Source organism: Callospermophilus lateralis, chromosome 2 (genome assembly GCF_048772815.1).
Source record: "Callospermophilus lateralis isolate mCalLat2 chromosome 2, mCalLat2.hap1, whole genome shotgun sequence".
In the NCBI taxonomy this organism is placed as follows: domain Eukaryota; kingdom Metazoa; phylum Chordata; class Mammalia; order Rodentia; family Sciuridae; genus Callospermophilus; species Callospermophilus lateralis.
The window spans coordinates 193,130,985-193,152,497 of NC_135306.1; the positions used below are offsets into that span (position 1 = coordinate 193,130,985).

General features: G+C 42.8%; 1 protein-coding gene across 1 annotated transcript in view; it reads left to right on the forward strand.

Moving 5' to 3' along the window:
- Positions 1 to 13,361, forward strand: part of Ptprj (protein tyrosine phosphatase receptor type J) — a 57,596-nt gene extending 44,235 nt beyond the window's left edge. Inside the window, exons 21-24 of the mRNA XM_077108890.1 lie at positions 3,299 to 3,418; positions 6,635 to 6,795; positions 7,500 to 7,635; positions 9,750 to 13,361. Of these exons, the coding sequence (XP_076965005.1) occupies positions 3,299 to 3,418; positions 6,635 to 6,795; positions 7,500 to 7,635; positions 9,750 to 9,908 (576 nt within the window). The 3' untranslated portion in view covers positions 9,909 to 13,361. The remainder of the gene's footprint in view (positions 1 to 3,298; positions 3,419 to 6,634; positions 6,796 to 7,499; positions 7,636 to 9,749) is intronic.
- Positions 13,362 to 21,513: the final 8,152 nt, after the last annotated feature.

Sequence of the window (21,513 nt, forward strand, 5' to 3'; positions counted from 1 at the left end):
TGATTGTGGCATATTTGTACATGAAATAACAGTTTGATTATGTTCACTTTCCCATTAGCCTCTCTTCCTCCTCCTCCAGATTCCCTTCCTCTCCTCTAAAAGTCTCTCTGTTGCTTTTCATGTCATATTTTTTTTAATCTTGAAAAACATCTGATTTTTCATTATGTTCATTTGTGTATAAATAGCAACGTCTTCAATTCATTAAGTCACTGCTGCTGGAGTTAGTAAATAGCAAGAGTTGGGTTAGTGCTGTGGAAAATCTCCAGTGAGACTGTTTCAGTTAATTTTTTTTATCACTGTGACCCAAAGACCTGACAAGAACAACTTAGAGGAGAAAACATGTATCTTGGCTCATAGTTCCTTAGGTTCAGTCCATGGGCAGCTGACTCCACAGCTGTGGGCCTGAAGTGAGGCAGATCATCATGGCGCACGGGCACAGCAGAGGGAAGCTGCTCAGCCATGACGACCAGAAAGCTGAGAGAGAGCTCTGCTTATCAGGGACTAAAACATAAACCCCTATAAAAGCACATCCTGGTGACTGACTTCCTCCAGCCACACCTGACCTGCCCAAAGTACTGCCCACTTAATCCATATCAGTGGATTAATCCACTGATTAGCTCACATCTCATAATCTAATCATTTCACCTCTGAGAATTCTGGCACTGTCTCACACACGAGGTCTTGGTGGATACTGCATATCTAAACTCTAACAGAGATGCGCAGCTCTGTCCGTAATCAGCTGTGTGCACATGAGCAAGCTCACCCTGTCAGTAAATAGCAGGCTTCTTTATCTCTCAGCTTGGAGGTTTCACCAATTCGGTGATTTTCACACTTAGATTTTTAGCAGTGAGGCCCCTTCTTGAAGTAAAAATCTCAGCGTTATTCCCAGATAAGTCTCAGCAGCAGCTCTTCCTGGTGTCCTGGAGTCCTCCTATTGTTTCCATCAATGATAAGATTTCTTCTGGTAATAAGACTCTGTGTTTCCCTAAGTGGATATAAAGAAGATAGAAAAACGTGCTAAATTCAAAACTTTGGTGCCTGATGTTACTCCGTGAATTTTTGCTGTTGTTGCTGGGAATTGAACCCAGGATTTTGTACATGCTAAGCATGAGCCATACCACTGAGCTGCATTCTCCATTTTTAAAAAAAATGTAGATTTTACTTCTTGAGGAATAGGAATGGATTCCTTAAGCTGGTGGTTCTCACACTGGATGTCCTTCAGAATCACCTGGAAGGTGGTTCTACCCCCAATTTCTCATTGAGAACAGCATTTCTGGCAGTGGCCAGGTGATACAGATGCTGAAGTCCACGGTACATACTAAGTTGGTACCATCCTAGGTGATAGTGGGAACTCATCAGCTGTCATTTAAAAAAATGTTCTTTTAAAAAAAGTTTTGGATGGTTGCTCACTTTTCTTTTTTTCTGGTTATTTTTGAAAGTAGAATTTCTGTCAATGTGTATAAGTGCACACACACTATTATTTCATAATAGAAATTATACTGAGGCTTTTTAAACCTCTTCTTTTTATCTTATGAGTGTATCTTAGGAATGTGGCTAAATTATTAAGTAGTTCTATAAACCATAAAGTTACCAGATGTTTATCCAGCTCCAAGTGTGGGTAAGCTCCTGTGCTAGTGGAGGGTAATGGAGGAGGGGGGATCACAAGGGTCAGCAGGTGATGGTGCTCGGCTTCCGGTTACCTGTGATACACAGGGCTGGGTTCTGCAGTCCTTCTTGCATCAGGACAATAGGCTCTTAAGGGCATGAAAGAGCAGTCATTTTATGAATGCAGATAAACTTTATAGTACTGCTGAGCCCAGGACCTTGTACGTGGAATATTATCATAACTGTTAGACAAGTGAAAATGAATAGTTAAATGTGTGGAGAACATGAAGATGAATTTAGATGGGCCATTCATCTTAGGTCAGGGTAGAAGTGGGTGTTACTGACTGGGTCAAAGGGAAAGGAGGCCAATGTATTTTCTGCATTAGAATTGCATGTTTTTTTTTTTTTTTTGACATCAGAGATTAAACCTAGGGGTGCCACATGGGCCACATCCCACTTTTTCAACAGTTTTTTATTTTTTAAAATTTTGAGACAGGGTCTCACTAAGTTGTTTACAGCCTAAGTTGCTGCCATATTTATTATGCTTTTCCTAGATCAACCCTGGGAGATAGTATCATTACTTTATAGAGGGAGAAACTGAGGCTTAGAGAACCTTATAACTTGCTCACAAAGTAGCAACAGAATCCAGCTGATAAGAGGCTGAGCTGGGAATCAAATCTGTGTTAGAATGTGTCCCAGTCTTGAGTTCTTTCTTGAAGCAGTGGTACAGACACCATGATCTTTAAAAAAAACAAGCAGAGATTCCCCAGCCAGAGGCATATCTCTGGAGGGGAAACCCAGGCATTTGTTTTTAAAACAAAACAAACCTCTCTGATCAGTCAGATAATCAGTCAAGGTTGAAGCTACTAGCAAGTGAGCAAACCTTGGGAAGTTGTGTATTTGTGCGCTTGTGTGTAAGGTATTTGCCAAATGGGGATTCAGCTATTCTTGAAGAGCAGTTATTTTTTGGTTTTGATTTCTGCTTAATTTGCTCACTAACTTTATCAGAATTGAAGGTCTCAATGTGATTCAACTTGATCCCCTTTACTGCTGTGTGTATTTGGAATGCAAATGGGGTGTATCTATAAGTGCTGCTGGGAATAGTTCTCATTTCTTTGGGCTGCTTGGGGTTATGGGCCAACCTGAGTTTAGTGCAGTGATCTGTCGTGGAGTGGCTCCTCAAAAGGCCAAAAGGAACTGGGTGGGGACTGTGTCCCAATGTCAAGAGATAGCAGGTGTTTGGCTCTAAATCAGAAATGCAGAAATGTTGGGACCCAGTGGTGCACACCTGTCATCTCAGCTGTCTGGGAGGCTGAGGCAGGGGGAGCACAAGTTCTAGGCCAGTCTGGGAAACTTAGCAAGATACTATCTCAAAATAAAAATTAAAAAGGGCCAGGAATGTAGCTCAGTGGTAAAACTGGGGGTGGCAGGGGAGAGAAAATGATGACCCAGTGTTGGCAGATCTGATTTTTTACAAAGTCTGAATTTTTATGTGAAAGCTCCCATTTTAAAGGAGTTGACAAGAATTGTAAATTAAAAGCCAGAAAGGGTCAACCCAGAGCCCTGCTAAGGGACCAGTTCTGTCCCTCATGCCAGTTTCTGTTACCTGGTTTTCCTTGTGAGGCTTTAGTGATAGTAGTTGATGTGATCTGAGTCTTTTCATAAAAAGTGCAATTTTGCAATTTTATTTCAGACAAAATGTGAGGAGTACTGGCCCTCCAAGCAGGCTCAGGACTATGGGGACATAACTGTGGCAATGACATCAGAAATTGTTCTTCCGGAATGGACCATCAGAGATTTCACAGTGAAAAATGTAAGTAAGAGGTGAAAATAGATAGATCTTAAAAAGCTAGCAGTTTCTGATTTTGGGGTGTACTTTTAGATTGATGTTGACTGTTAGATTATTTTTTTTTTTTTTTTGAATCAGGAAAACGATTTTTGCTTTTTTTCTTTTTTTTTTGCAGAATAAAGCTATTCTTATATAAATACACTCAAAGGCAACTCCTTGTATTTATTTTCTTGAGAGAAATTTCGTAAATTTTTCCTGAATAAAATGAGTCTTAAGAGCATGGCCCTGCATCAGTAGTTCTTTCCCCCCTCCTCCAGGTGATTTGTTCAGGGAGTTTTTGTCACACACTGAAGCCTTTTGGATCATCTGGTTGGGAATATGTCATCAGGGGTGCCAATTGCTGTTGGGAGTGGTTTATACCTTTATTTTATTTATTTGTTTTTATGTGGTGCTGAGGATCGAATCTAGTGCCTCACATGTGCTAGGCAAGTGCTCTACCACTGAGCCACAAGCCCAGCCCAGGAGTGGTTTATACGGGTTATATTAATAGGATTCCAGGGCCTCTCTATGCACATTGCATCTTTTCCCCAAAAAGTTACAAACACAAATCCAATTAAATTGTGCAGGTGTTCTAGGACATCAAGTCTATATGTTCTTCTTCTTCTTCTTTTTTTTTTAAAACAGTGTTTGAAATACAGGCCATGCCATGAAATGACACTGATACCTCCTGATGGCTGTGTAGATGGATTTAATTATTTGCAATTTATTCTCTTTTATCTTCTGGTTCCAAGTTTAAGTCTCTCCCCTAAAGAAATAGTAGGAAATACAGGAATAGGCTTTGTTAGTCATAAAGATGAGTCTGAGCATTATTTATAATGGATGAAAGTTGGAAACTGTGCACATGCCCAGACTTTGGAGAAAGGCTGAACTCTGACTTATCTTACTATATTGTTACTCACTTATTTGAAATGATGCATATACATAGTATGTATACAGCTGGCCCTCTGATACCCAGGCTCTAGATGCGTGGATTTGACCAATTTAGCATCAAAAAATGTTTAGGAAAAAAAGTTGTATCTGCACTGAGTGCATAGACTTCTTTTTCCAGTCATTATTCCTTGAACAACACAGTGTAACAACCATTTACGTAGTATTTATATTGTAGGTTAGGTTTTATAAGTAATTTAGAGATGATTTAAAGTACAGTTGTGTTGTTTAATGACAGGGGTAGGTGCTGAGAATTGTGCTATCATGTGAACGACATGGAGTGTGCTTACACAAACCTGATGGTACAAACTACTGTGCACCTAGGTCATGCACACACTGTCTTCTACGTGGTCTGTTGTTGAAACTTTGTGCATGACCGTGTTCAGGAGGATGTGTGTAGGTCATGTGCAAATACTATGTCATTTCATACTGTGTCATTTTATTTAAGGGACTTTAGCATCCATGGATTTTCATATCCAGGAGGTCCTGGAACCCCCAAGGTTGCTGAGAGATGACTGTCATCATGAGATGTTAGAACATAATGTGACTGAGACACTTGAGGAGATGAAATTTTATGCGTGTTATGAAAAGTGTATGGAAGAAAAGCCGGGCAGCAGATCCAGTGGTGCCTTCTCTTATGGGAATTGGGCTGTTAAGTTCTAGTTGACAAGGATTATCCTTGAAGGTTCTGTAAGTCAGAGTTTACGTAAAGCACAGGATAATAAATATTAATTCTTTACTTATTGCTATGTCTCAAAGATTCTAGGCTCAATTAATATTTTACTTCCTCCTTTGTTGTCAAAGCTGTTACCAGGCACTGGCTGAGCCACCTAAACAATTAGGTTTATAGTTGAGAAACCTTGCTTACTTCTGTATGCTTTGCCCAGATGGCTTATCTCTGGTTGCTTCTCCTGCTTGGAGTTTGCCTTTGTGGAGGGAAATTGTGGGTCAAATTGCCCACGTCATATAAAAAGATTGTTATTGCTGTCATTATTGTTTCATTAATTAAACTCCAGATTAATTCAGATTTCACTTTTTTCCCACTAAAGCCTTCTTTTATATTAGAATCCAATCCAGGTTACCAAATGGCATTTAGTAAAATATTATTTTTTTACTTTTTACAAAATGCACTAATACATTTTCCTTTAAAAAATGAGAGCATTAATACAGCTAAGAGTTTTCCTTTTACCACCACCCCTAACCTGAGCCTCTCTGCAGAAATAACAGTGAGAACTATTTCCTTCCTTGATTTCTTTTTCTCTCCCTCTCCCTCCTCCTACTTTGCCTAGCTAGCCTGTTTCCTTGGATGAGGACTTTTGGTGAAATTTGGGGATGTTAAGTTTGTTTGTGATGAGGCTTCACCTCACTTTGCCCTTTCTTCCAACTGTTTTTAAAATTTTGGTTAATGTTAAATCATTGATTTTTATAATAAATACATAATAAAAAGTTAGCCTCAAAGGATAGAATTCATAAAAGAGACGGAGATGCCTTCGGGTCCAGCTGTGAGTCCACTTGGTGAGGCCAAGGCTCAGTCGTGGGCTGTAGCTGGGGCCGTTCTGATTACTTTTAAGTATCAGAGGTTTGTGTGGCCAGAGGTAGGAAATCAGTAGGCATAATAACTAGTTTGTTGGAACAGGACCCAGTTTCTGTCTGTTAGATGTTGAAATAGATCTTGGCAGGGGGAGGGTGGGCAGGAACCTTTCTCAAAACCCTGCAGTTGTAAATATTTGCTTGGTGCTTGCTAATTGCCTGCCATTCTCTTAGAGTCTCTGGAGGACCTTGATGAACTATGAGGAGTGGATCCTCATGGTTTTATTTGGGTAAACTACTTTTGGTTTTGTGGTCAGCGACGTCCCCAGGTGGGCTTAGGAATAGGGTTTTTGAAGCTCTTAGGAGGTGTAGGTTCAAAGATGTGAGTCCGTTGTTGGCCAGCACCTGGAAAGGGAAGAAGAGATCGGAACAGGAGGAGGAGTAGATGCCTCGGCTGGCTCTGGGGTGAATGTCAGGGAAGCCACTCACTGACCTCTGACTCTCCCTTTCCTCTTGCGCACGTTATGAGGATTTGATGAGGATAAAGGATGTGGAAGATCCACAGCAGGCGTTGGTACTATGTGAAGTTCTTCTCTGGTTGTGCCCACTCCTGCTGCAGGGCCTGTTGTCTGTCCCAGGCATGCAGTGAGCAAGCTCTGCTCTTCTTTGTGACATTGTCAAGCAATTCTTGTCTCTGAACCTGACCTCTTTGTTGTCTTGTAGATCCAGACCAGTGAGAGTCACCCGCTTCGACAGTTCCATTTCACCTCCTGGCCAGACCATGGCGTACCCGACACCACGGACCTGCTCATCAACTTCCGATACCTTGTTCGTGACTACATGAAGCAGAGTCCTCCTGAGTCACCCATTCTGGTGCATTGCAGGTATGCAGATGGCACTAAATGTGTGACAGTTCCACATGTGATTTATGAGCAGTTCACAAAAATAGCATAAAGGATTGCAGTAGCCATTTACAAATTGAAGAAAGATCTGGATTGATTCCCTAAGCTCCAAGGTGCTTGAATAGTGGTTGGCAAACTGTAACCCATGGACCAATTATGATCAGCCACCTGTTTTTATAAATAAAGTGTCATTGGAACACAGCCAGCCTATTGTTCACATATCTTTTATGGTTGCCTTCATGCTACAGTGCTATTACGGCCTGCAAAGCCGAAGGTATTTGCTATTTGGCCCTTGAAGAAAGAGTGTGCCCACTCCTACTCTAGAACAATAGGAAGGGAACTTTAAAGCTAAAGGAATTAATTTGGGGCTGAAGAAAGGAGGAGGGGCTTTGTTGCTCTGTGGGGAAATAAATAGATGAAAGGTCCTCTCCTAGGTTAGGGCGGCCACTAGAGTGGGATGAGTGGAGACATTTAACTCAAAAGTGAGTTTGGGACTTAGGCCCCAGGCTCGAGCTAGTGCAGCCTGACTTGCTGCCATTTCAGTTGAGCCAAGGTTGGCTGATCCTGGCCATCGCTCTCCGACAGTCCTAGTGGAGAAGAGCAAGAAATGAGAACGAATGGGGGCATTTTGAGAAGTCCACAGTTGAGGCAAACCACGGTGATGGGCTTCTGTCTCTTTCTTTCAGTGCTGGGGTTGGAAGGACGGGCACTTTCATTGCTATCGACCGTCTCATCTATCAGATAGAGAACGAGAACACTGTGGACGTGTATGGCATCGTGTATGACCTTCGGATGCACAGGCCTCTAATGGTGCAGACAGAGGTGAGGCCAGGATCCGTGACGGGCACTCTGCCCTGCCCATCTGTTTCTCCAGGTGGCATTGGGTCACATGCTTGCATTAGAATATGTCACTTTTCCAGATCTTCTAGCTCTTGGCTCCGGAGTAACACTGAATTTCGTTGCAAATCCTAAACGGAGTTGGAATTAAATGACCTGATACAAGTGACGTAGTGGCACTGATCCCATTGTGGAACTACCTGGATAGTGTCAGGATTCTTCACTGTGCTGCCCCTGACTTATCAAATAATCTTTTCATGTCTCCAAACTTTGGTGTTCAGGTTTTAGTAAAACTGATCCTTCCACTCTTTTTTTTTCCTAAGAAGATCAGACATCTTTAAAGTAAGCTGACCAAACAGATTTCTTAAACAGGAAAGCTAGGAAATAGCATGATTCTGCTTAAGCATTAATGCAGCACTTAGTCCCCACCCATCCTTGTAGCCGTTAAAGAACATTGGTTGTCAAGAGATACAGAGGTGATGGCCAGTGGGAAAAATGAACGTTGACTGTGTACTGTGGAACGTGTGCAGGACTGTTATATTTGTTTTCCCCGAAATGTTCCTGACCAACAGTGTTTTCAAGGCATGTTCTCATCACAGTACAGTGGGGACTAGCCTTCCCACTGTACTCTAAGGGATGGATGTGCCTTGACCAAGGTGAGAGCAGAATATTAATTTTGTATCAGGCTGTTGCCCTGTACCAATTTAGAACCCTTTGAATATGCACTATGTTTTTGAGTCTAGCAGGGAATGTTCTGGAGGCCCAGGTACATTGTGTGCTTCAAGGTGAACTGTGCGGTTGAGTGAAAAGAGGAACATTTATCTCCTGTATTTGAGTTTCATTTTTCTGCTATAATTGTATTGAGTCATCTCTCAGTCTTCTGTGTTCTTTTAAGAAATACAGAAGTCTTGTGCCTGTGGCTTTTTTTCTTTTCTTTTTTTTTTGAATGTTCTGAAAATAGTACTTAGTCATATTAAAAAATTTAGCAATATAGGACTTTGTAGAACATATTTTTCCTTTTTCCCTTTTCTTCCCCAAGCCTGCTTCCTGGAGGCTGTCAATGGGTCTGATTTGGAATATGTCTTTTATAGGCCACTTTATGTTCATCAGTATACATACAGCCTCACTCACTCACTAACTCACATGGAGTAGAGTATTTTGGAAAAATGGATCCTGTTTTCTACATATGGCTTCCTCATTTCTTTTTCCTTACAAGATTATGGTTACCTTTCTGTGTTGGCATATACCTCTTTTTATTTATTTTTTTGGTACTGGGGATTGAATCCAGGGGTGCTTAGCCATTGAGCTACACCTCTAGCCCCCCCCCCCCCCGCCCTTTTTTTTGAGACAGGGTCTTTAAGTTGCTTAGGGCCTCTCCAGGTTACCAAGGCTGGCCTCGAATTTTTGATCCTCCTGCCTTAGCCTCACAAGCCACTGGGATTATAAGCATGTGCTACTGTGCCTGGCTTCCTCTTCTTCCTCCTCTTCCTCCTCCTCCTCCTCTTCTGGTATATTTTTAATTGTAGATAAACACAATACCTTTATTTTATTTATTTATTTTTGTGTGTGAAAGAACCAGTGCTTCACACATGCTAGGCAAGCGCTCTACCACTGAGCCACAACCCAGTCCTTTCTCTCTCTCTTTCTCTCTCTTTCCCCCATGGCTACCTGCAGATCCTGATGTGGTTCTCATTGCTTTTCACCTGATCACTCCTTTATCCCATCTTGTATCTTGAGAATTATGATTTACTTCTGCTGTGCAGCTTCCCGAGCCCAGGAAATCTTGCTGGGCTTGTTATTTTTTGGACGTCTGTGCATTATCTCCTCCACATCCTCCCCTTCCCCAGGATTCTGATATGTGTCCATGGGGAGGGCAGGGGAGAATGTGCCTCTCTGATTGAGAATCATTGATGCAGAAATCTTGCTGTCTGTGGTTTCAGATTTTACCAGAATGTTGTGAATCTCTTAAAACCCTGCTCGCTGTTTGCCATTGAGTGGGGTGGAGTTGGGTGGTTGGTGACAGGGGTGATGTGTTGGAAAGTAGTTTGGGTGCTAATCTTGGGACTTGTGCTCATTGGCTCTCTCCTTTTCTCTCTCAGGACCAGTATGTTTTCCTCAATCAGTGTGTTTTGGATATTATCAGATCCCAGAAAGACTCCAAAGTCAATCTCATCTACCAGAATATGACTGCAATGACAATCTATGAAAACCTCGAGCCAGTGAGCATGTTTGGAAAAACAAATGGTTACATCGCCTAATTCCAAAGCAGATCCTTTTTGAAGTTAACCAGACCGACGCACCCACAGCAGAGGAAAACGCCCCGATGTTGACATGTCTTCATACGTCTCTTATCTCAATTCTGTGTTCTGTTCTGTTAGAACTACTCTGGAGGGTGTGAAGCTGCGCATGTCAGACGTGGCAGATGAGAAGCTGGGGCTTTCAGGGGCTGTGGATGGGGGTGAGCAAATCAACTGCATTCCTGTTACCAATGGGATGAGTTCACTTTTTTATTTTCTTTGAGAATTGTGGAAAATCAGGAAAAGTGAGCTATGATTTTTTTTTCTTTTTCAAAACAGGTTTCTTTTTCTTTCTTTTCTTTCTTCTTCTTCTTCTTCTTCTTCTTTTTCTTTTTTTTTAAAGAGACTATTTTATATGATTCACATGCTAAAGCCAGGATTGTGTTGGGTTGAATATATTTTAAGTATCAGAGGTCTATTTTTACCTACTGTATCTTGGAATCTAGCTGATGGAAAATACATAATTGTGGGTGATAATTGTGTAGGGAGGGGGATGCGGTGCCTCTTCCGCATAAGTTTTCTATTTGAACATGTGCCTTTTCTGAATTATGCTTCCACAGGCAAAACTCAGTAGATATCTCTATTTTTGTATCGAATCTCATAATTGGAGTTTGTGGAATATTTAAACAATAGTTTAGCATCCGAGGTTCGCCTTCTCGATCACATTCCTGTTCTCACCCAACTCGAGGAGGCCTCTCTTTGCTCCCTCCCTCCCCCCACGTACATCTGTGCTCCATTTCTTTCTTGCTTTTATTTTTTTTCCCTCCCGGTTTTCTCCAAAGATTTCTGTTGGCAACATTTTCAGCCCATTGGTTGGGTGAGAATGGAAACTAAAATATCACAGTGAGAATTTCTGCCGGTGGGGATGGGAGAAGCAGAGGAATCCTACAGTGACATAAATCCTTTCCTTGTCCCTGTCTCAACCCTTTTCTCATTTCTGTCTTTGGTAAGAAGGATTATTTAAAGGTGCAATATGTGACTTAGTGATTCATGATGCTCTGGGTTTTTAGTAATGTTTTACTCAGGTTGGCATTTTATGTGTGTCTGTATGTCTGTGTATGTGTGTGTGTGTGTTTAAAAGTGTGGCAATCTGTGAACACTTCGGTGTGAATTCAGTGTCAGATGAATCCCCCTCCCCCAAAGTCCACTGGCTTTAGTCCCTATCTGCAGTGACACATATCGGTATCTACTGTACATATAAATACTAAACTCTTAAAACAGTCATTCCTATGAATTGAGGTGTACAAAGTCTGATTTGTATCAAAGATGTAATTATTATTTTTAAAGCCTCTTTTCACTATACTGCTGCTGTAATTACTTTGATTTTTAATGTAGATTAATTTTTTTTTGGCTTCAGGTGTGTATTCACCAAGAATTTCAGAATTTATGTGGATTTATTTTATGGGTACATCATCTGTAAACTTCTCAAGGCATTAACATGAAAGGGTTTGTTTCTTTTATATTGTGGCTCAGGTTATATTTTGAAGAAGTTTCGAGTTTGTTTTCCAATAGGCAATGAAGTATACAGGGTCTTATGAAGGAATCATCGAGTCCTTGGAGTCCTGTGGCCGTGTCCCACAGTAACCCATCCTGCTGCACATTCAGGACCATGTGTCCTGTTGAGAACGGGAGTGGGGACTTCTCTGGCTCCCTGGTCACTGTGGGCCCGAGGGATCCTGCCTCCCGATGCTGCCATGTTCCTCACCTCACTGGCACTTTGAGAAGCGACTGGACAAGTTAGTGGGTATTTTAGGGTGATATAGGATGAACCTCAATGGACGGAAAGCCCTCGATGTGGTTCAGAGGTTTCATGCTGTATGTCTTTTGTCCCCCTTTCCCTGTGAGGTACTGAAAGGATTAAAAGGGGAGGTCATGGTGGTGTCATGGTTTGGGGAGAGTTTGCTTCTCAAATGGAAATTGCACTTTTTGCTGAATCCTTTGCATTCTTAGGTAGTAAGCAGTCCATTCAGTATCAGGCTTTCAAGCATGAGGTGGACAGGCCAGGTTGGGCCCTTCCATGTCACAGAGGGCTGTGGCTCTGTAGGTGGGGACCAGGGAAGCCACACCGTCCCTGGGTTTGGGGCGGAGCTGGTTTTGGGTCTGTTGCTCCGGCACCTTCACACTGATCTGCCCCCAACTCATGCAGGCTGCGGGGAGTCCCAGGCACCATTCGGAGCTCTCTGTTCCAACAGCCACTCTCTGGGCCACACCCTTCCCAAGCATGGTGGGGGCCTGAAGTATCAAATCCCATGTAATTTCTAAGCCCTGCTCTGTCTGCACTGCTGCCACGGAAAATCCAGAGGAAAGGACTTGCCCCTAAAAATGTCCTTTAAAATATCAGAGTCCCTCAAAAGATTAAGGCAACATAATTGTGAACATCTTGTGTAAAAGTTGCAAAGCACAGAAACCTTCCTCCTGCTGCCTGACGTGAGCTTGGGAAATAGTTGGGCAACAGCCCCAGCAAGCCACTCCCCAGCGTCACCCCCATCCTAGGAGGAAGGCTTGAGGTGGAGAGGTCTGGAATTCCAAATGGGTAGGTCACACGAAGGTCATGATGCTGCTCTGCAGCCCTGGGGAGGACTGGGGACCAGGCCACTGGGGGTGGCCAGCGTATTTATAGCACTATCATTGGAAAGGGAAGATGAATGTGTAAATAGTAAGGACAGGCTGGGGGCGGGTCTGATGTAAGACCACGGTGCCCTGAGCTTCTGTCCCAAGCCCTCCCAGGAACAATGAACTAGAATTTGGAGAGTCCATTGGGACCGTGGGGATGGTTTGTGCTCTCTGCTCAGTATTTTACAGTTGCACATAGAAAAGCAGCCAGTGTGGGATTCGCTGTCCTTGCTACAGATTGGTGACCAGCTGGTTTGGGGGGTTTGGGCCATTAATATCTTCTCCCAAGAGCAAAAACATTTTGCCTCCAAAGTTGAATCTAGTAACGACTGGCACCAGTGGGAAGTGACATTTGGTGTCTGTTCCCCATGGCCGCATTGTGACCTCCAACCAGACTTGGACATAATTGACTTCACTGGATTTGTACTTGGCAAAGTCAGAGGCTCTCGGGCGTGGGGGCGGGGTGGGGTCAACTATGCAGCTGATTCATATTTGTATTTCATGTGGGATGAAAAAGCTTGATTTTTATTTTATTTTATTTTTTTTTGAAATGCTTGATTGCGCTTGATGAGCTAAACAAAGTCTTGGTGACTGATGTTGATTTGCCTCAAAAGTCCAAGTTTTTGAGTTTTCAGACTACTGTGTAGCAGTTGTGTGTTTAACATACTGTAGCTTTTTCTCCCTTGGGGGCACATATGAATAGGACATGTTGATGTGGACTCTAAACTGTAATTTTCTTGTAACTATTTTGGAATGATGCATATTTCTAATGTTTGTTATACTTGTACAGAGTATTGCTGTTGGTTGCTTTTTTTTTTTTTAAGGAAAAAAATGGCCTGAAAAAAAAATTTTTTAAAGACTTACAAATACCAAATATACAAAATGTCAACATATTATGCCTTTGTTTCTTTCTTTTATTTCCCCCGCTCTCTTTACTTCACGTTCACACCATTTACCAAGCAGTTTATTGGCTTATATTTGGCTGGGGTAGGCGTAAAAAAAAAAACACAAAAAAACAACATAAAACAAATAAACAACTCCCTCCCGCCAAAAACATGATTCCCTTTGGGATTTTCCACACAGAGTTAGTTTTCTAAGGCTGCCATTACAAATACCACAGACTGCGTAGTTTAAGTAACAAGAATTTATTTTCTCACAATTCTGGAGGCTAAAGGTTGGAGGCCGAGATGTCAGCAGGCCTCTTTCCTTGGCTGGCTTCTCCCTGTGTCCTGACATGGTTGTCTCTCTGTGCACGTCTGTGTTTAATCTCTTTTAAGGACTCCGGTCACACTGGATTAGGGCCCATATTACCTCATTTTACTTTATTCCCTCTTTAAAGATCCCAACTCCAGATGCAGTCACCCTCTGAGGTACTGGAGGTTAGGTCTCCAATATATGAATTTTAAGGGGACACAGTTCAGCCCATAACACGTGTGCCAGGTGATTTAGTGAAGACGAGGCTCAGATGACATGGCTGTGGGTTCTCAGAGGTTCAGATGAATGGATCGCAGATTGGCAGGTACCTGCTTGGTGGAGGCATGCAGGCCTTGGGCAAGTAAGTCCCTGGGATTTTTATTTATTGACTTTTATTTTGAGACAGAGTCTTGCTAAGTCACCAAGGCTGTCCTTGAACTCATGATCTTCCCAACTCAGCCTCCCAAGTTGCAGGGTTTATAGGCGGGTGCCACCACACCTGGCTCCCAGGATTCTTACTTTTATTTTTTTTGCTCTCAGGATTTTTACTCATTTGTTGACAGGTTGGGGGATCTCCAAATTGCCGGCATGTTAAGATGCCTCTGTTGTGAGACAGATTCATGCCGCAGTGACTGACAGAGTGCTTGCTGTGGGGCAGGCGCCACAGCTCAGAGACTGAGGGTTCAGCAGAAATGAAACAGACTAGGATCTCTCCCTCTGTGGGGTTTACGTTTTGATAAGAAGGATGAACAAGAAGCACACATAAACCACATCTTTAGTAGGTTAGAATGTGAAAATATGGAGAAACGTGGCATTTCACGTCTCCACGTACCAACTCTCCATTTTCACTCAGCAGCTGTAGGGGGAGAGCTCTCTGACCCACCCTCCACACCCATCCTGCTCTGGGGGAAGAGAGGAGAGGAGAGATAGTTTGTGCATGTGGGGAGGCGAGGTTGAATGAGCAGGAGCCCTGCCCTTAAGGGGGAGATAGCCTAGGAGGAGGGGCCTGGGCCTGTGTGTCGCAGAAGCCAGTGAACCCCTGGCTCAACCTCCCAGAGGTGTTGAGGAGGTGTAAAGGAAGGGGTACCAGGGATGTGGGGGAGTTACGAGTACAGTGGTATCGAAGTGGAGTCTAAAGATACAGAGTTTTACCAGTGGGTTAAAAAGGAGAGGTGGAGGGCATGAAAGTGCAGGCTTTGTTTGGGGAACAGGAAGGTTTTGGGGGTGGCTGGGAGAGCAGGATCGTGCAGGCAGAGGCCTGGTGCCATGAGGCGGTGGCATGTAATGGAAATAGGTAAGTGATTAAAACGGTCTTGCCTTTAAACCATTGCACAGGTGTGTGTGTGTGTGTGTGTATAGGTGGGCGTATACACACACACACACAGAATTTTACCTTCAGTATTTTTTCTTTCTTTTTTTTTTTGATACTGGTAACTGAACCCAGGGTTGCTTAACCACCAAGCTACATTCCCAATCATTTTTGTTTTTTATTTTGAGACAGAATTTTGCTAAGTCGCTGAGGCTGGTCTTGAACTTGTGATCCTCCTGCCTCAGCCTCTCTGGTTCACTGTTTTCTTGTGAGGGGAAGTGCATGGTGGTCACACGAGTGACCATAGCATGAAAGAAAGATAACACCAGACACCGGCAGAAGGTACAGTCCTGTTAATGTGAACACAGGATAACAGTTCACAACACTGAGCAGGGCATGCTGTGGCACTTTCAGTGGGAGACACATTTCCCTGGTCTTAGGTCCCCCCAGACTCTCAGCAGGCGTTGATGGGGGCAGGTCAGGAGTTTGCCCCCCCCCCCCCCCACTCCCTCCTGCCTCTGTCCCTCTCCTGGTTCTCTCCTCCAGCCTTTCTGGAGGCCATGCCTAAATGTTGGCCTGCTTGCTACGTGCAAAATAACTAGACTCCCAAGTCATGGATGCGAAACAGTGGGTGAAATAAGGTCAGTTTCATGCACATTGTCCCTTAGTATGCCCAGGTCAGTCTAAGGGCTATTGAACCATTTTTTTTCTGATTAGGCATAAGTCATTCCAAACATAAGTGTGCTGGTTGAGGGTAGAAAGTATTTTGCTTTTAAGAAGATCCTTCTGGGGGCTGGGGTTGTGGCTCAGCGGTAGAGCGCTCACCTAGCAGGTGTGGGGCGCTGAGTTCAATCCTCAGCACCACATAACAAAATGAGATAAAGGTTTGTGTACAATTTTAACTAAAACAAAATATTTTTTAAAAAAAGATCCTTTTGGATATGTGGCGGTACACAGAATGGTGCAAAGTAGGAAGTCCCAAACTTTCTCTTCACCTGGATTCTCCCTCCACTTCAAGGGGGAGTGGAAACCACAGACCATTTCTCCTTGTGGTGGCAGAGAACTGAAGCGATCCTTGAGTGTTGGGAGTGCAGAGTGTTAAAGTCTTGATGCTGTTGCAGGCGGAGACATTTGGGATGTTGCCTGGACCACAGTAAACAGTGGCAGCTATTCACTCTTCAACTTAAGTTTCTACTGAAGATCTATTTGGGGCTGGCAGTGAGTTCTGGATATGTACACGTGTAGACAAAGCAGCCACCATCGTTACCCTGTGTGTTTCAGAATCTATGGGAGAGACTGGAATTAAAAAGGGACCAAGCGGGTATCCACGCTCACAGTGTGGCTAGGATGAAATGTCAGCCCTGGAGGGAGGGAGCAGAAGGGCCAGGCAGGACAGAAGTTAGGACTAGAGAGGCCAAGACCCCAAGGCAAGAGTAAATTTGGCACTAATGGAGACTAGTCCAAAGACTGAGGTCTCTGGGGTGAAGCTGGGGAGGGAGCTAAGAGTGTGATAGGGAGCTGGAGGGGTATCAGAGATGTGGTCCTGCTGGGCTTCATAGACCATTATAAGGAGGTGGGGTGTGAGTCTGTGAGCAGTGGGAAGTCACCAGAGTTTTAGACCAGGGAGTGTCATGATTGTGCCACTCACTGTATGGACAGTGGATTATGGAGGGAAGATGAAAGGGTGTCATGGTTCTGGTTTAGCAGTGGTCTAGGAAAGAGATGATGGGAACTCAGTAATGCTCTGGGCTGAACATCTGTGTCCTCCAGGCCCTCCACTCACATATGGAAATCCTAATTCTCAAAGTGATGGTATTACCTAAAACACTTAGGTAATTCACGGTAGGAAATTGGTGGTCCTGGGATTTGAATAAATTCTAGAGCTTTAAATAGAGTTTTAAACAGTCTTTTTCTTGATATAGACAACGACGAATAGAACCTGAAAATATCAGGAGATAAAAACAGTAAGAAATTTTCCCTTTATCCCAAAGGCCTTCACTAAACATCCTGTTGTAGGTAGATCCTGAGCTTCCTGCAGGGATCACACTTGGGCTGGTGGGGGGGGCAGTGTGTGTACTCTTCCTGTTGTGCCAGGCCAAAGTTGTCCCACTGCTTTGGTGCGTACACTATTGGTAGGAGGATGCAAGAAACCTTCAGACTCTCACTGACATGTTATCTGTGTATTTTGCATAAAACTAGGCTAACCTGACCAAAATAACACAGCATTCAAGTGTCTTCTGAACACTTGCACTTAGTTTAATTAAGATGGCCTGGGTATAACCTAGAGACGGAGCTCTCATGGGAAGGAGCAATCAAAGGATCACCTGTCAGGCTTAAGTGAGAAAAGCAACGTACAGAACTCTAAATAGAAAATAATCTCATTAAAAATTGAATTCATAGGAGGAAAAAGAGACAATTCTAAAGAAAATGTAACAATAGGATTGTGAGTGGCTTTTATTTTTACTTGCCTATATTTTCTAATTTCTCCAATTAAGCACAGAGTACATCATCATCATAATCATAACCAGTTAAAAACTTGGCTGGGTGTAGTGTCACTCATTTGTTATCGCAGCAACGTGGGAGACTGATCACAAGTTCAAGGCCAGCCTCAGAAACTTAGACTGTCAGCAATTTAGTGAGATCAGACCCTATCTTAAAAAAAAAAAAAAAAAGAAAGAAAAGGAAAGAAAGTAAAAGAAAAATGGACTGGAGATGGTAAACTGTTCCTGGTTTCAGTCTTTAGTACCAAAGTCAAACCAAAGCAAAACAACAACAACAAAAAAACATATAGTATATTTTCCCCCTTGCCTCAAAAACCAAAGTTACAACATATCTTAAAATAGTGAAGTTTTGTCAAATTCTTTAGATGCGTGTGAACCATCTCTGTTTTTTGAGCACCCCCTGTTGCTAGCAGCTTGCTAAAAATGAAAAATTTTGGATACTAGATTCTGAGCTGAAATGCGATAAGAAACAAAGCACCACTTTTCTGCTTCTGGCTGAGCGTGGTCTGCAAGGGCTCAGGGCCTGGCTGGCATCTGGGGAGCCAGAGGAGTGAGCAGGCAGCACAGAGGCCTTTAGGTTCCCATTCCCCAAACTTGTGACAGCCTTCCTATCCATTCTGGGATTTCACAAGTCCTTGTGAATGGGGGATGAATGTGGAGGAGCTCTGTGGCCCGTGTGGGAAAAGAGATCGTGGGCTTTACCTGTTGCATCCTATCAAAGTCACCCTCTTGCATGCAGGTGAGGTCTGACCCAAAAGTTGGGCAAATGTCAGCTAAAGGTGGCGGTTTTGGATGCTGCCACTAGATGGTGCCAGAGGTTCAGGCTAAAGAAGAAACGCTTGGCCAGGCTTCAAGAATGGAGTTAATTAGGATTGGGAAAGGAACCAGGAGGTAGGTGAGAGAAGCTCCGATAGCAACAAAGGGGCTAAGCAAGTGCCCCTGTCAGCAGTTAGTCTAGTAGCTTTTTCTTTTATAATTTTATACATAAAATATATTCATAGTGAAAAATTTGGGAAATTCAGAATGGAAAAAAATCACCAGCCAGTGAGAGGACCCCCAGTGACCCTTCCACTTGGCATGCACACCCTTGGGTAGTAGCCTCCCGCTTTGTAGCTGGGTTGGTCCGTGTGAGTACAGGAGACAGAGGCAGTGGGGATAGCTCACTTCTAGGATTAGGCTATAAAATTCTGCATGTCTCTCTTGGTTTCTCTCTCTCTCTTCCCTGTGCCCCCTCGCTCAGATCTCTTGTTCTTGGGGAAGTCAGATGACATGTTCTCAGCAGTCCTATAGGAGGCCCGGGTTGGATGGGGGTCTAGCCTCCTGCCAGCAGCTACAGGAGAGGGTTTGGAAGCAGCTCTCCAGCCCCAGTCGAACCTTTGGATGACTGCAGCCTCATGGGAGACCTTGAACCAGAAATACCCAGAAAAGCCCCTCCTAGATCCCTGATCCATGGACACTGAGATGGGATTTGCTATCAAAGCTGCTGCATTTTGGATTTATTCGTTTCATGATGAGATATAACTAATGTATAGGTGAGAACATTCCACCAGACACGTAACCACTGTTAACATTTTGATTTCAATAATTCTAAGAGCTTTCAATGCTTATATTATCCTCCCAATCTCTCTCTCTACAGAGCACTCACACACATCACAACACACACACACACACACACACACACACACACGCACACACACACTCCTATGTTTTTCTTTTTCCTTTTCTTGCAAAACTGGAGTCAAATATGTTGATATCTCCTTTTAAGATTAACATGTCTTTGAGTATCTTCTTTGGAAACATGGTATACAGACAGAAAAGTGGACCAATTATGGGTCAGTAGTTTGAGGAATTAAAAAAACAACTGAGCACATCCTTGCAACTGGCCCTCAAATCAAGAAACAGACATGACCAGTGCTCCAGAGCACCGCAGGACCTCCTCCAGGCGCACCCTGGCAACGTTTCCCACCGTCCTGACTGTTGACATAATGAGTTGATTTTGCACTTTTTGAATTAATACGCTGAGGTGTCAAGCACTTTTCTTCTATGCCATTAGTTATTCATCTTATTCACCATTTAATGACTGCATAACATTCCACAGGACAGCTACATGTCACTCTAGCTAAACTACTCTTGTTGATTGACATTAGATCATTTCCGATTTGACTCTCTGTAAGGCTGCGGCATCTGTTGCAGTAACCTAATCTTGAAGACGTTCCAATTAATGTTTTTATTAATGCATTATAATTACTTATAAGAGTGGAGTTCATTTTGACCTAATCATACATGCATGGACTATAATTTGCTCTAAACCTGAGTCCCCAGTACTTCTTTCAATCCCCTCTTCCTTCCCTCCCCCATTCTCCTTCCTCTACTGGTCTTCATTCTGGTTTATTTACTGTTATTTAAATTAGCGCTTTATAGATGTACATAAAGGTGAAATTCATTCTGATGTATTCACATATGTACATGGCACAATTTAGTCAATTTTATTCCGCAATTCTTCCCTTTTCCTTTCCCTCCTCCCTCCCCTTTCTCTATTCCATTGATCTCTTTTCTATTTTCTTGGGATTACACCCCTTTATTTTCCCTTACTTTCATCCAGCTTCTGCATACGAGAAGCATTTGACCCTTGATTCTCTAGTTCCATCCATTCCCCAGCAAAAGCCGTAATTCCATTCTTCTTCATAGCTGAGTAATAATTTACTGTGTATATATACCACATTTTCTGTATCCATTCATCTGTTGCTGGGGAACCTGGCTTGTTCCATAATGGCTATTGTGAATTGAGCTGCTATAAACATTAATGTTGCTGTATTAGTATACTGACGGAGCAGGGTTTAGTTCATTTGAATAAACACCCAGGAATGGGATAGCTGGGTCATATAGTGGTTCCATTCCTAGTTTTTTTGAGGAATCTCCACTCTGTTTTCCATAGTGGTTGTACTATTTTCAGTAGTACAGTCAAGGTTTTCAGACTCGCTGTCAAGGTAGAAGTGTACCTTTCCCCCACATCCTCACCAGCATTTATTTTTATTATTTGTATTCTTGATGATTGCCATTCTAACTGGGGTGAGATGAAATCTCAGTGTAGTTTTGATTGGCAGTCCTTTAATTTCTAGGATATTGAAGATTTTTTCCATATATTTATTGGTTATTTGTATTTTTTCTTTTGAGAAATTCCTATTTAGTTTTTTGCCCATCTATTGATTGGATTATTTTTTTTTTTGGTGTTAAGTTTTTTGTGTTCTTTATATACTTGGAATATTAATGCCCTATCTGAGGAGCAGCTGGTGAAAGTCTCCCATTCTGTAGGCCTCTAGTCATGCTCTGAATTGTTTCTCTTGCTGTGTGTGCAGAAGTTTTCAGTTTCATGCCATCTTGCTTATTAATTTTTGGTTTTATTTCTTGCACTTCAGGAAGTTAAGGAAGTCGGTGCCTGTGCCGATATGTTGGAGTGTTGAGTCTATGTTCTCTTCTATCAGTTGCAAAGTTTCTGGTCTAATTCTTAGTGTTTTCTGTTTTAGCAAATTTTCATGCATATAAAATGAGTGAATCAAAAATGCATATAAAAAGTTAAGAGTTGAGATATAAACCTGTGGAATTTCCTTCTAGACAGCCATTTCCTTCTAATCAGTGTTTGAGAAGGGTTCTCTGCACCTTTGACAACATAAATATTATAATAAACAAATCCCCCTTGTATTTATATGTGACTTTTCTTCTTTTTTTAGTGTTGGTTATTGGGCCTAGGGCCTAGCACTTCATAAGCACATCCTTTGTGGAGCTGGGTGCGGTGGTGCACACCTGTAATTTCAGCGACTTGGGAGGCTGAGGCAGGAGGATCACAAGTTCAAAGCCAGACTCAGAAACTAAGCAAGGCTCTAAGCATCTCAGTGAGACCCTGTCTCAAAATAAAATATAAAAAAAGGGCTGGGGAGGGGCTGGGGTTGTG